The sequence below is a fragment of the Haliotis cracherodii genome, unplaced genomic scaffold (assembly GCF_022045235.1).
Source record: "Haliotis cracherodii isolate W230 unplaced genomic scaffold, xgHalCrac1.p SCAF_1, whole genome shotgun sequence".
NCBI lineage: Eukaryota > Metazoa > Mollusca > Gastropoda > Lepetellida > Haliotidae > Haliotis > Haliotis cracherodii.
Window position 1 is genome coordinate 19,325,525 of NW_027266264.1, and position 15,449 is coordinate 19,340,973.

The 15,449-nt window shown below is 40.0% G+C and overlaps 1 protein-coding gene across 11 annotated transcripts in view; it reads left to right on the forward strand.

The window, feature by feature from the left end:
- The first annotated feature begins 5,334 nt into the window (after positions 1-5,334).
- LOC139474070 (kinesin-like protein KIF13A) overlaps positions 5,335-15,449 on the forward strand; it is a 258,490-nt gene continuing 248,375 nt past the window's right edge. For all 11 annotated transcript variants that reach the window (XM_071256931.1, XM_071256940.1, XM_071256970.1 and 8 more), the window contains exons 1-2: positions 5,335-5,533; positions 5,656-5,728. In XM_071256931.1, the coding sequence (XP_071113032.1) occupies positions 5,479-5,533; positions 5,656-5,728 (128 nt within the window). In that variant the 5' untranslated portion in view covers positions 5,335-5,478. The remainder of the gene's footprint in view (positions 5,534-5,655; positions 5,729-15,449) is intronic.

Here is a 15,449-nt window from a genome sequence, read left to right on the forward strand (position 1 = left end):
GATCGCTTTGTGGAACGGGCCCCTGGGTGCGGTTGTACAAAACAACCTTAGCGCTACGACTGCCGTAAGTCTGTGTTAAGGTATGTGAGTTACGATCACCTCGGCGCAAAGATCGCTTTGTACAATGGTACCCTGGTCAATACTACTATTTGTAACCACATCCACTCACGAGCTTGTGTATAAACAAGGTGATGTACGATGACATGAGATGGCCGTACACATACGTTACACTGGGGTTCGTGACAATGAAACAACATGTGAACCCAATCATAAATGTGGCCGCAAAGATATGGGTTTAACGCCGCTTTTAACAGTATTCCAGTCATATCGCGGAGTGACAGCTTGGTGTGGGAGGAAAGACCGAAGTGAGGCAGGTCTTTGACGCTTACCACTTCGGTGAAACCCACGAGCACGGGTATGGTGCCGACAAACCTAGAAACATAATTTGGGCGAATCGGGATTCGAACCCACAATCATAGGTTTCTGGTGTGTCCAAGGGACGCAACTCTGCACAGCAAATCTCGGCGCCTTAGACGACTGGGCCACCCGTGTTACCAGATATTGTTATAAAATTGCTATAGCTACGGAAGTCCTTCTTTCTCACACACTCAGCCAAGACAAGCGGCTCAACTACAATCGGGACATCTTTTGTTGGATCCAGGACTCTATATTGAACACTGCCTCGTGGGAATCGGCTCCCGTCTGCATGTTCCTCCTGTTGACGTGCCCTGCAAGTGTAGGTGGCTTGCAAGAAACATCAGGGACGTCTACCCGAGTTGAGGCAGCAAACTGTCTGTCGGGTCAATAACGCTCCCTGTCTAAAGTAATAATGTAACTGGGACGACAAATCCTGCAACTACCTTGGTTGTGTCGGAGAGGCCAAATTGACCAAAATACTGTCTCAATCGACTCTTGATGTCAATTTGGTTGCCACGTGCAACACCTCGGGGCGTGTTGATGACGCGAGAGTTGTACATCAACTAAAGTACGCCATCAATTGACTCGGCGATTGTTTATCATGACAGCCGAAGTTTAGACTCGAACACACGGCTTGTTTTCCCATATAATGCCTTCCTCTAGCTTGTCTAATTCCACTGTGTATAGATAGGCGAAGAAAACATTAACCCAGCTCTTGCATGCTTGATCAAATTAGAGTTACCTTAGTATCCATAATGAAACCAAGGCCGTATCGTTCATAAGCCCTAGATGAGGATATTAATATCAATAGTATCTGACAAACGAACATTTCCATTTTTAATTTGAGGACATTGTAACAGTGTTCATTTTTGTACCGTCGTAACACTTTCTATGTGTAAAGACAAATATGTATCAATATATTTAAAGTTTTTACAAAACATACAATATAGTCCACAGTTTAATAAATAAAAACAATATCAAATATTTTTTATATAAATCTGGATTTAATACAAAAATAACGTAATGGCGAGTATGATTAGGATTTCTATTGAAAAGAAACTTCCCAGGTCCAGCTCAACTCGTTCTCAATCTATAACCATATATAAATACATATATCACCTCTAACGGCGAGCTCGGTCTGTGCGGTAAGTATATTTGACAGCCTGTCTCCCCTCAATCCATAACGAGCGGGAAAGTGCAGACACTTGTAGCCAGAAGATCCTTATTCTAATTGAGCGGTATAGACAGTAAAGGATGCTGATATGACCCCTCCGACGCTCAAGGCAGTTTGTCACATCATTAAGGGACGATGGCAGGGACGACGGCCATCCTCGACATGGAAGCCTGCGAAGCCATGCACTGCTGCTATTACAGGACTCCTAGATTCTTGAAAATACATGTAACCACACGGTCGGTCGTTTTCAAAGAACACTTGCTTAAATAATGGTTAAAACATCGTATCATCTATTTATTTTGTTCCGTATATTCTTGGGGTTTGAATAGTGGTTGCATTGTGAAAACCTATTAACCGTTAAGCATGCATGTTTCTGGGGCTAACTCTAGAATCCGTTGAAGACAGAGCCATGAAACTTTGCATGCACATCATTCAAATGCTTTAGTGGTTACTGAAAATCTTTAAGATCTTTAAGAACATAATTGTGCAGTGTGTGCGAATTACCTATACAGTAAACTACGTTTATACCGAACACGCTTATAACGAACTGACTGATATAACGAACTTATATTTTAGTCCCGACCATTTGTTGTAAAAATGCTGTATATATGTTTATAACAAACTACGGTTATTACGAACTAAAATTAGTGGTCCCTTCGTGTTTACTGTACTTTGTTGAATGAGATAGCGGTGTTGTTTTCTTGTATGTAAGCTCCAGGAAAAAAACGTCACACCACACTTCCCATGTACCATGTGATAAGGTTTTGTGAACGATTGGTTGTCCACGGTGTTTTGAAGAAAGACCGAAACTTTCTAACAGGAAGATTATATTACTTGGCATGCATATCATTTGGTCCTAAAACGGAGCAGCGTTTGATTGACGTCTAGGTCAAGGTCAAATTGTACAGAAGTCACTTACAAAGTCCAGTGAAGATATTTTTAATCATCTAATTTCCTATTTTACAGCAGGGCATTGGTGACACACTTGTCTAAAACGCCCAAACAGTGTTGTGTATAATCGCGTCCATTGGTAGTACCAGCATCAAATGAAAGTGAGTTCGAATCCCAGATTCATCCCCGTTATGTTTCTAGGTTTGCCAGCACCATACCCGTGCTCATGGGTTTTACAAATGTGGTAAACGTCTAGTACCTGCAACACTTCGGGTTTTCATCCCACATTAAACTGACCCGCCGTGATATACCTGGAACACTGTTCAAAGCGGCGTTAAGCCCTAATATTGGTGGATGTGTGGTAGCCTAGTGGTTAAAGCGTTTGCTCGTCACGCCGAAGGCCCACGTTAGATTCACAATATGTGGAGCCAAAATCTGGTGTCCCCCGTCGTGACATAGCTGTAATATTGCTAAAAGCGGCGTAAAACCCAGCTCACTCACCCACTCACTCACCAACCCACTCATCCACTCACTCACAGATAGCGATTATTTAGATTACCGTATAGGTATACCGAGTGAGTGAGTGAGTATGGTTTTACGCCGGTTTTAGCAATATTCCAGCAATATCACGGCGGGGGACACCAGAAATGGGCTTTACACATTGTACCCATGTCGGGAGTCGAACTCGGGTCTTCGGCGTGAAGAGCGAACGCTTTAACCACTAGGCTACCCGACCGCCCCATCGTATAGGTGAACTCGGATCACTTAGGTTTCAATGACGAACAAACAGGCAAGCAGAGGCCGAGCTCCAGTTAATTAATATTAGGACATTTTGCTTAGGGTGAACAATTCCTCCTGACATATCCCATCATTAAATTAACATACCGTTAAGATGAGATTGTCTGATTCACCTGAAAAAAACAATATCAATATCGAAACTTGTATAGAAATATCTAAGTAATTTCAATGCTTGGCGGCCTATGAATAATTTGCAAAACTCCCATAGTGAAAACCACGAGGCAATAACGCTGATACAACGATCGAGTCCGGGGTCCTATAAATCACAACACACTATCTAATCTGCCATGAAGCGCTGATCTACACGCATGACGTAAGTTATTGGTCAATAAAGTGCTGCTGTCTACGTGGTTGCGGTGAAGAGTTCTCTATAACGATATCATCTGATACTATTGTCTGAATCAGCACATGGACTGAGAGAAACTACCCTGCATTGCTCACGAAGTTTGAGACCCTTTTTATAAAATGTATTACTTTTCTATTACGTTAACGGCAAAATACATAGCGGTGGTGGATTCAAGGGGAATTCAGGGGCTTAACTCGACCTGCCCTCCTTTTGAAATGATAACATAGGGACCCCAATGACCCACAAGAACTCCTATGCCTAATTATAAATATCAACATGCTCGTGTATACGGTAAAACACACACACACACACACACACACACACACACACACTCTACACCACACGACATATACATCATGAGGTGGGCACGGTTGGCCCAGTCGTCTAAGGTGCCGTGATTCGCTGTGCAGAGTTGCGCCAGAAACCTTTGATTGTGTGTTCGAATACCGGTTCGCCCCGATTATGTTTCTAGGTTTGTCAGCACCATACCCGTGCTCGTGGGTTTCACCGAAGTGGTAAACGTCTGAGACCTGCATCACTTCTGGCTTCCCTCAAACATTACGCTGTATAACGATATAAATGTAATACTGTTAAAAGTGGCATTAAACCCGACTCACCCAACTGTAAAGGTTTAAATTAAAAATGAGAAGCAATTTCCTACCCTAAATAAAATATTCACCCACTTTAAAAACACTTGGCTCCGCTTCTAGATATCTGTCTTCAACGTGTAGTACAACTGTGCTGATCTAACGCATAGCATCAATACTATTGTGAACATATTCTTGATTACATTCTGTCTTTATCAAAGCCGCAGAAAAAAAGCAATACTACTACAGATATTAACAACGATTTCAATAACAACAAGCATTCAATAATCATATCCCCGCCAATAGGACACACCCGGTTGTGTGTTAGGCATTAGTCCCTAACTCAAAATATTTGCAGTGGAAACTCGAAAAATATTTTTTTCAAAATCCCAAACTGTCAAAAAGCACCAGTTTACCACTAGACCTATCTATGTGCCAAGTTTGGTGAAGAAATATCGTACGGTTTCCAAGATCTGCTCCGGAAAGGAGCACTACCGACATTTTCATGGGAAGTCAAAGTCGTTACCATGGAAACTCGAAAAATATTTTTTTCAAAAATCCCAAACTATAAAAAGGCACCAGGTCAAATTGTAGTTTTCCTCGGGAAAAAATGTTAAATACGGTGCATTATTATTATTATTAATATTATTATTATTATTATTATAAAATTTAAACTAACTCATTCAAGTTCATAAATATTATTGCGTCTTGAAATTGGCGCGAGACTACGTATCATTATGTTTATTATTTCATAACATATTGAAACAATGTCTTAATTTCTTGTAAAAAATCATAATTCAAAGAATACATCTTATGCATAGAGGCGGACAATGCATATTTGTTCAAGATTTTGTTTTTAAATCCAATACATGATCTACGATCCTTTGAGGAACTCAAGATCACTGTCTGCAAAAGACTCTAAACATATGAGAACACGTGATTTCATTCAAAATTGAAAGCAAATATTATCTGTTCCCTAATTTCCGTTCTAGAACTATCCAGACTTTGTGAAATACAACATGATTAAAAATCCAAGTTTTTGAATTTCGCGGGTAGTCTGCCCAATCGTAAACCGGAAGTATGAATCATAAGGGGCCCGGATGGTGCATTAGTATAGCCAATATGGCGACTCTTGTGTGAATTTACCAGGTGAAACGGAGGAAAATATTGAATGGAGATGCTGTCGTTTGTTTACAGCTAGTGTAGGCGACATTTCATATCTAGGAGATACATTTACTGGAGGAGTGTGAATTCTGCTAAGGAAAATGACGACGGATAAGGTTAAAGTCGCTGTTAGGGTTCGCCCTATGAATAAGCGAGGTAAGAACAAGCGGCGATCATTATGAAAATTTCAGTAAGCACATCACGAATAAGAATTTTACGTTTTTGGACTTTTTAGTTAAATATGTTGTAACAAGTACTTTGTTGTACATTTAATTCAGAGCTGGATATGGCAACGCAGATCGTGGTGGATATGGAGAGAGATCAGACGATTCTACGTCCATTCAAAGACAGGTAGGATGCTGCCTGTCACATCATCTGATTGTGTAATAACGTCACAGTATATGCTTCAAAAGCAGTCCCTTTATGAAATAGTGTTACAACTTCGATAAAACAATACACATTAATTCACACGTCCCACGTACATTTTATTTCTACTGCATGTTAAAAAACCGTTAGTCCACATGGATTGTTTATTCGGTACCATGGTCATGTTGTGCCACGCCCCCACAGGCGAAGGCATAAATTGATATGTTCTATTACGCCATAAGCAACGTAATTGTTTAATTAGGCTAATTGTAGACAACCATTAAACACCACCATAGTTTTATTGCCTACCCGATGACTGACTGTTATCTCCCTCTGAGCAGATGATAAGGGACAGGTGAGAATAACAGTGTATTGTGACTTGGCGGGGTACTGTCCAAGTTGCATCTGGTTACATATTAATCCTCTGTTATGTAGCATTATGCCATTTAGTAAATGGGGATTTGTACCTTTATCACATAAGATTAGAACACGATCAGGTGAGGTTTGTTTTGAGAGTATACTAATCCAAAGATGATGTAATTTACCTTTGCTTCGGCAAGGTAGACGTTCAGTGTGGACACAAAATGTGTGTTTCTGTTCATTATCTATTGTGCCGAGTTTTACGTAACAACAGCCTTAATCAATGTCCAGTTACTTCCATAGTCGTTATTGTTCCCTATTGGTGTGTTTGTTAGTTCAGTTTTGCTGATAATAATCAAACATTAGGTCTTATGGTCCTTGTTGATTAGTTGTACATCTAAATCCAGATTACATTTTACTGTCCTACTGTCATTCTATTTAACCCCATCCCCATCTCCAACCCCTAACCCAAAAATGCTTATGGGTGTAGTAACCCCGGTGACCAATCATTATTTTACTTTCTTTCCTACCCTGACACTTTTGTAAGATCATTATCAAAGAGAAAATTAATCAATACTTCAAAATGTGAAATATTAATTAAAATATTGTGATGGTAACCTACCCTCAGAACCATATTTGTTTTTACCTGCACTAAAAATATTTTGTGGTCTCGTTACTGATATTATGAATGCCTAAATATCAGTCATGTCATGTTAATTTTTTTTTTTAAATCATTTCTTCCTCAATCTAGATATTTGATAATTGATGCAATGGTGCAAGAGTAGTAAAACACAGGTTTGAGAGAACTTGGGGAAGATGATTGATAATTTGAGACAAATTCCTGCAAGACGATATGGTTTTCATTAAGGTTATGTTGCCCTGAACACACCTTGCATTGTAAATCAATTATGTTGATTGGTGGTACAAGTACTTGTGCCATTGTTATGACTCCACTGCTCCAGTCTCCATTGATCTGTAGTGCTGGTTTGATGCATACAACTCAATGGTGATGTAACCAAGACCACCTGTTATACTAGATCCTACATGCCGAATGAAATCTATAGCACTTTCTCCGATTTCTCCAATTTCTTCTCGATGCTAATAATCTCTGCTATGTTAATGCAGGAATCTTATGTTGATGCATACATCATACCAGGGGTTATTGAGTGCATCTGTGGAAGCTCTGGAGGAGAGATGGATTGAATTAGTACCTGATTTCCATAAGTATTGTTTATTTTGTCTTCGCTAAGCTGTGTAATACTTTCCTTATTATCTTTGAAAACACTAGCAAAGAGTAATGTTCGCAAAGTTATTGGTCTGGGACTTTCTTCTGAATAGTAATTACTGTATGATAGAGAAAAACAACATTGTTAAATGTCATCTCCATCACAACCCCACAGATTCATCTGTAGCCATCTAAAACAATTCTGCGTCTCTTCCTGGAAGTAGGCTTAGACTGTGAGTTAATTGAGTGCACCAGTACCTCGATTTGCTGATTTTCATATCGAAGCATATTATGAAAGAACAGTATTTTAGATCAGACCTCTGATCTATCGCATGTCATATTATTTCTCTATGTCCTATGCTCCAGTGGTCTAGTGGTAGAGCGGTGGTAGAAGTTCGGGGTTCGATCCCCGGACGCATCATACCAAAAGATGTTAAAAGGTGGTACATGCTGATACCCTGCCTTGCAGACAGACAGACAGACAGACAGACAGACAGACACACGCGCACGGACACACACACACACACACACACACACACAGAAGATACTTGTCTGAATATAGTTAATCATGATTTCATGACATAAATTCACATACTGACATACCAAGATGCCAGCTCTTGAAGTGAAGTCTGGTAACAGTTAGATGCTGAGGTGAGTTCTATAATGGGAATAAACATCCCTGACAGTAAGGTAGTCAAATTTCTTCTACAAATATAACTGAATTATGGAAGCACTGATTTGCTAGAGCCAAAATCTGTTGGAACATTTGAGATTTTTTTGTTTGTGATGTTATAAATATTTGATAGAAGCTATTTGTATATCATTACTTTTTGACAAGAATGCTTTTGACTTTTTGAATAACAATCAGTTGGTGTCCTGGGGTTGGAGCTTCCTGAAACCCTGTGGAACATTTTCCTTTTTTGAATATGTATTCTGTGACTTACACAGACGCAAAGGTTCTACTGTTGTTCATGTCAGCTGAAACTGAAAACTTTGCTTTTCCCCTCACCTACGCTTTGCATAAATCTGTGATCTGGAGGCCGCCTGTAAGTCATACAGTGATTGACAATATGAGCATCAATCAACACATCGGCATACATGCATCAACCATGTCAGCGAGCCTGACCACCCGATCTCATTAGTCACATCTTTTGACAAGCATAGTCGCCTCTCATGGGAAGCATGGGTTGCTGAGGACCTATTCTAACCTGGATGTGAGGCTGAACAGCATTTTCAGCTTAGCAGGATCGTCAGGACAAGGTCGGAGAGGATATTTCTCCCTGTTAATCCTTTAAGAAGGATGCGTGAATGGAAATCTTGTTCATATTCTTTTTCAAATTATTTTTTATTATTACTGTTTTGGACAATGGCTATCAATTTGTTGCTACCCTCCCAGTGCCCCATTGTTGGATGTAGACTCTCGAAGTGTCTGTTGCAAGTAGTCTGTGAGTGACGCAGGTGCTGTAGATGTCCATGGGGATGGGGAGAGGAGTACAGAATGTGAAGCGATCCTTTCTTGTTTATGTTCACACACAGATCTTGTAAACATCTATATTGAAAAACTTTCCTGTACGTGTAGCCATGTTGTTTTGTTTTCTAAGGAAATGAATCATGTATTTCTCTTTTCTGCATATTCCAAATGTGTTATAGGACAACATGACAGATTTTCAGCAAATACTTTCCACATTTAGACATGGTAGGTTTCAGTTCAGAGTATTGACACAACTCTATCTTCTCTTATGAAATGTTTCAAATGGTGCAGTAGTTTCATAAGAGTAATGTTGTGGTGAAATGATCTGACACATATCTTGTTACAAGTAAGATAAAAAGGCAACCTGTCCAAACTGGTATTTGAAAAATTGTCATATGTGTATATACAATATTGTGACAATTACATGTGGGATGTAGGGGATGCTGTCTGTGGGATGTAGCGGATGCTGTCTGTAGGATGTAGGGGATGCTGTCTGTAGGATGTAGGGGATGCTGTCTATGGGATGTAGGGGATGCTGTCTGTAGGATGAGAGGATGCTTTCTGTGGGATGTACGGAAAGGCTGTCAATAGTGGTAATAGTATCTACAACAATAATAGTTGAGTCTCAGAACTGCAGACTTTTGTTAATGTTGAACCCTGAGTTACAGCTCTTCCATGTCCTGACTGGATTTGCAAGGCAGTCCTGAGTAAAGTGTTTTCTTCTGTAAAAAGTCAATAGAAGCATGGATCATGGACTCTAAAGTGAAGGTTAACAGTGTCTGTCTCCTGAGAGTTTAGTTAGGTTCCTCTTTCAGATCCTTCCTTTCTCATTTGAAACCTCAAAGTGAATTTAGACCCCCATCCATATTTTGTTGATACAATTACAAAAATACTACCCTGGCCTTTGAATGTCATATCATCATATTACTGTGATCCTAAAAGTTATTAAGATTGATTTCTGTAGAATGAAGTAATCATTATTGATGTCTTCAAGTTATTTTCAGAAAGTTAAAACAGCATGCACATTGAGGGAAGCTCAGAACAGATCCTGCTGACATTGTAGTGTTCAGTCTGTTGACACTTTTTGAATTAACCATTTTGGTTTATTCATTTTCAATTTACATTCATTTATATGGCCAAGATATCATTGATGTACCACTTCAAACATAAAGTCTCTCTATTCATAATTATTGTAAAATTGTACTTTTCATGACTGATTTTAGTAATACAAACAATCTTCTGGTTATCGCGGGTGACAACTTTCAAACATTATCACAGTTTGTGCAAATCCTTGTTGTCTCTGTAAAGGTTATGCATCAAATTTGATCTGCTATTGTTGAATGTAGACATATTTTGCTGGTGCAGTGTCAATTGCTTTTGTTGAAACTGCACTGCAGACACAAAGCATATCGATGAGTCCTGGCCTTGTTCTGGAATTGAAATCATCCATGTGTTCAGTCATGCTTGAGTTGAAACTCCGAAACTGTTGCCTGTTAGGATTAAACCGTGCATGTGTTCGTGGTACAAGGAAACTGTTGCCTGTCAGGATTAAACAGTGCATGTGTTGGTACAAGGAAACTGTTGCCTGTCAGGATTAAACTGTGCATGTGTTGGTGGTACAAGGTAACTGTTGCCTGTCAGGATTAAACTGTGCATGTGTTGGTGGTACAAGGAAACTGTTGCCTGTCAGGATTAAACTGTGCATGTGTTGGTACAAGGTAACTGTTGCCTGTTAGGATTAAACTGTGCATGTGTTGGTACAAGGTAACTGTTGCCTGTCAGGATTAAACTGTGCATGTGTTTGTGGTACAAGGTAACTGTTGCCTGTCAGGATTAAACAGTGCATGTGTTGGTACAAGGAAACTGTTGCCTGTCAGGATTAAACTGTGCATGTGTTGGTACAAGGAAACTGTTGCCTGTCAGGATTAAACTGTGCATGTGTTTGTGGTACAAGGTAACTGTTGCCTGTCAGGATTAAACTGTGCATGTGTTGGTACAAGGAAACTGTTGCCTGTCAGGATTAAACTGTGCATGTGTTTGTGGTACAAGGTAACTGTTGCCTGTCAGGATTAAACTGTGCATGTGTTGGTACAAGGTAACTGTTGCCTGTCAGGATTAAACTGTGCATGTGTTTGTGGTTCAAGGTAACTGTTGCCTGTCAGGATTAAACTGTGCATGTGTTGGTGGTACAAGGTAACTGTTGCCTGTCAGGATTAAACTGTGCATGTGTTGGTACAAGGTAACTGTTGCCTGTCAGGATTAAACTGTGCATGTGTTTGTGGTTCAAGGTAACTGTTGCCTGTCAGGATTAAACTGTGCATGTGTTGGTGGTACAAGGTAACTGTTGCCTGTCAGGATTAAACCGTGCATGTGTTTGTGGTTCAAGGTAACTGTTGCCTGTCAGGATTAAACTGTGCATGTGTTTGTGGTTCAAGGTAACTGTTGCCTGTCAGGATTAAACCGTCCATGTGTTGGTGGTACAAGGTAACTGTTGCCTGTCAGGATTAAACCGTGCATGTGTTGGTACAAGGAAACTGTTGCCTGTCAGGATTAAACTGTGCATGTGTTCGTGGTACAATGTAACTGTTGCCTGTCAGGATTAAACTGTGCATGTGTTGGTGGTACAAGGTAACTGTTGCCTGTCAGGATTAAACTGTGCATGTGTTTGTGGTTCAAGGTAACTGTTGCTTGTCAGGATTAAACCGTCCATGTGTTGGTGGTACAAGGTAACTGTTGCTTGTCAGGATTAAACCGTCCATGTGTTGGTGGTACAAGGTAACTGTTGCTTGTCAGGATTAAACCGTGCATGTGTTGGTACAAGGAAACTGTTGCCTGTCAGGATTAAACTGTGCATGTGTTCGTGGTACAATGTAACTGTTGCCTGTCAGGATTAAACTGTGCATGTGTTGGTGGTACAAGGTAACTGTTGCCTGTCAGGATTAAACTGTGCATGTGTTTGTGGTTCAAGGTAACTGTTGCTTGTCAGGATTAAACCGTCCATGTGTTGGTGGTACAAGGTAACTGTTGCTTGTCAGGATTAAACCGTCCATGTGTTGGTGGTACAAGGTAACTGTTGCTTGTCAGGATTAAACCGTGCATGTGTTGGTACAAGGAAACTGTTGCCTGTCAGGATTAAACCGTGCATGTGTTGGAACACTGAAACCATCTTTCTTCTTGAGAAATGAGTCTGTGAGCGAATTGCATGTTTCGCTATGAAGACAATGTTAGAACTAGAAGCATAATCCACAGAAATACCGACATGATTAATAAGTTATAATAATCTGGGACAAACACAACTTTGTCTCGTGTTCTGTTTGTATTCTCGGGCTGATCTCCATAAATCTTGTCTATGTTTGATTTATCAGACATGTGTCTGTAGGATACATTGTGCCCAGCATATTGGCAACAGAGAAGTTGTCGTCATCGTGTGGTTGGTGACAGACACCGTAGCTCGGATATGTCACCATCTGCCTCAGTAAGATGAGACTTTATCCTGAGAAACTGCTTTCGTGTTGATGAGATGCTTCTCCAGTAGATAGAACATTGTGTATGCATAATCCTCCCAGTGACAGAAATATAGATGAAATTATGGCTAATTTGATAAAGCATCTCGACAAGATGGCTGCAAGGGGATGCCATTCTTTTATCCAATATAAATGTTCTGTTACACAGTTTCGACTGTAGACATTGGCACTGTTGAATATTTGTATCATGGATAATCACATTACATGAATTGAGTTACAAATTAGAATGTGCTATTTTTTTAGCTCTTAGTGATGAAACAGAATTATGGCCACAGATGTAAGGAGACTTAAGATTAAAGTAGGTAAGGACATTTTGGACAAATCATGGGAGTTAGTTAGCATTAATGCAAAGGTGGATGTCACACAAAAGGGTTCATGGGTGAGATCCCCTTACAAACGTTTGATGAGGTTCATGAAAAGGCGAATGTCATTTCACTGTTAGAACACAGAAAACAAACAGACAAAAGTTTTGTTTCATTAAGATGATCAGAAACCCACCAGGGACTGTCATAAAAAGATTGGAGAAGTATTGGTCAGTTCGATATCATTTACCATACTCATGAATACAAAATCTCCACCTAACCCCTCTTTAGTCTTAAACAGATGACTGGTCCTTCAGAACATGGATCCGTATGAGGCTATGAGAAATCAAGCCCCATACTGAGTTGAATGATAACGAGTCCTCTGTTTGACAGGCTATCTATACTTAAGACGGACGTCTTGCACATATTCAAATGGATGTATCATAATTTCTTACTGTCTTCTTTGCCGAGCAGCAGTTTCAGCTGAATGGCTTGGAGCTAAGGATGGTTTTGGACAGAGGATTAGTCAAACTATGGATTTGATAATGTTAATATTGATGAACGATTTGGTTTGAATTGTGGGAACAGATAAAGAGGAAAGAGAGGAAGCTACATGTTTCATTGTCTCTGCTGCTATTGATCAAGGCTTCTTCTTACAAAGAGGCAGTCTCATAGTCAGTCTCCCTTCTCCACAGACTTTGCTGTTGGTTGTTCGTCAAGGACCTGGGGATGTGTATGGTTATGTGAAGGAATTTAATTCGGCTTTGCTTTGTCTTCTGTGTCACTATTGAGTTGATAAATTCGGCTTTGGTTTTCTTCAGTGGGGGATTTTGGGGTAGCATTGGACCCAAACAAACTATGCTTGTAGAAAGATGTGACTTAATCGACGGGATGGTCAGACTTGGGTCTTTGTTGATTGTGAGTCACTGTACCCAGATGGCTAGGGATGTGCTCATAACATCCACCACTGGTTTGTCCCATTCAGATTCAGTTGTTTACAGGCTGCCTTGATATAGCTGGAACATGGCTTGCTGTGGTTTTTAACAACATTCAATGTTTTAAATCATGTATTACGTATTCACTTATCATAATTAATTTTATATAATATTTGACAACGTCATATTTGTCTTCCTTATGATCCAGAACAGTAAGGGAACTCAAGGAGGTTTTATACTTACATATAAATGTATATCTCCTCCATGTTCAAGTTTGCCTGTCATGACGAAGACTCGGGTTAGATTCACAAACGTGTTAATGTGCTTGAAGATTGCTAAACAAAACTTACAAGACATATTTTATACTTGTCGAGGGTGAGTTATATATTATACTTGTCGAGGGCGAAGTATATACTATACTTGTCGAGGGTGAGATATATATTATGCTTGAAAAAGTTGAGATATATATGGTACTTGTAGAGGGAGAGATATGTATTAAACTTGTTAAGGGTGAGATTCATGTATATTTGTAGAAGGTGAGTTATATATCATACTTGTCGAGGGTGCGATATATATTATACTTGTCGAGAGCAAGATAAACTTTATACTTGTCGAGGGTCGGATATATATTATACTTGTACACGGTGGCTCTTTACATCACACTGGGGATAATTTTGCTGCCTGCTTGAATGGAGGCTTAGGTCTAGGACTTTGAAGTTTTCATATGATCTGTAGACTCTTCAACATCATCTTGTCATGACCAGTCGTGGTAAATGTCAAATTTGGCCAATGTTCCAATGATTCAACTGTGTATTGATTGTGGTGCAGCGAACTCCAGGAACTGCTGAGTGGAGGAGGAGGATAGACATTGAAGTTGTACGACTTAAAAAGTTTGCAAGTCTTTAGCCCTGGAGTCAACCTTTTAATTTTTATGTGAACTTGTATCTTGTGGCATCATGAGTATAAATAAGTGTACCCAGTGTGCGTGATGAGTTGAAACACTGAGAGCCATCTCTTGGTAAGATGGCAAGTCTTCAGAAGTTTAAGCATCAGCAAGTCAAGTCATCAGGAAGGAGGAGGTTGACGCCATGGTATTTGGACGTGCTTAATATCTTGGTCATCATCTGTTTCTTTTGTTGGAATTCTAGCTATTCTAATTCATATGCATTGTTCTAGCCTTTTTATGTATTCACAGAACACCAGGCAGACAATGTGAGGTGACAACACACATAAGAGAATGTTTTCTTTCTTGTTACCGATTCAGAAGTACTGTTTCTGGTAGTGGGCTTTTTTAATTATAAAGGTACTGTTTCCAGCATATTATATTTAGATACCTTCCTGGGTTTATGTGTGATATGTGTAAAAGCTCTGAAGTGCGTGTGTGGTGTGAGGTGTGTAAATGGCTCCAAAGTGTATGTGAGGTGTGATGGCTCCAAAGTGTATGTGAGGTGTGAGCTGTGATGGCTCCAAAGTGTATGTGTGGTGTGAGGTGTGATGGCTCCAAAGTGTATGTATAGTGAGAGCTGTGATGGCTCCAAAGTGTATGTGAGGTGTGAGCTGTGATGGCTCCAAAGTGTATGTGTGGTGTGAGGTGTGATGGCTCCAAAGTGTATGTATAGTGTGAGATGTGATGGCTCCAAAGTGTATGTATAGTGTGAGCTGTGATGGCTCGAAAGTATATGTGAGGTGTGTAAATGGCTCCAAAGTATATGTATGGTGTGAGGTGTGATGGCTCCAAAGTGTATGTATAGTGTGAGGTGTGTCTTGCCTTAAAAGATGTCTAGTACGAGATGCGCCATGGCTTAATGGAGTTGATGCACACTGTGAGGTTAATTGGCTCCGGGATGAATGTGTTCTGTGAGCCAGCCAGGTGATGTCAAGGTTTATAC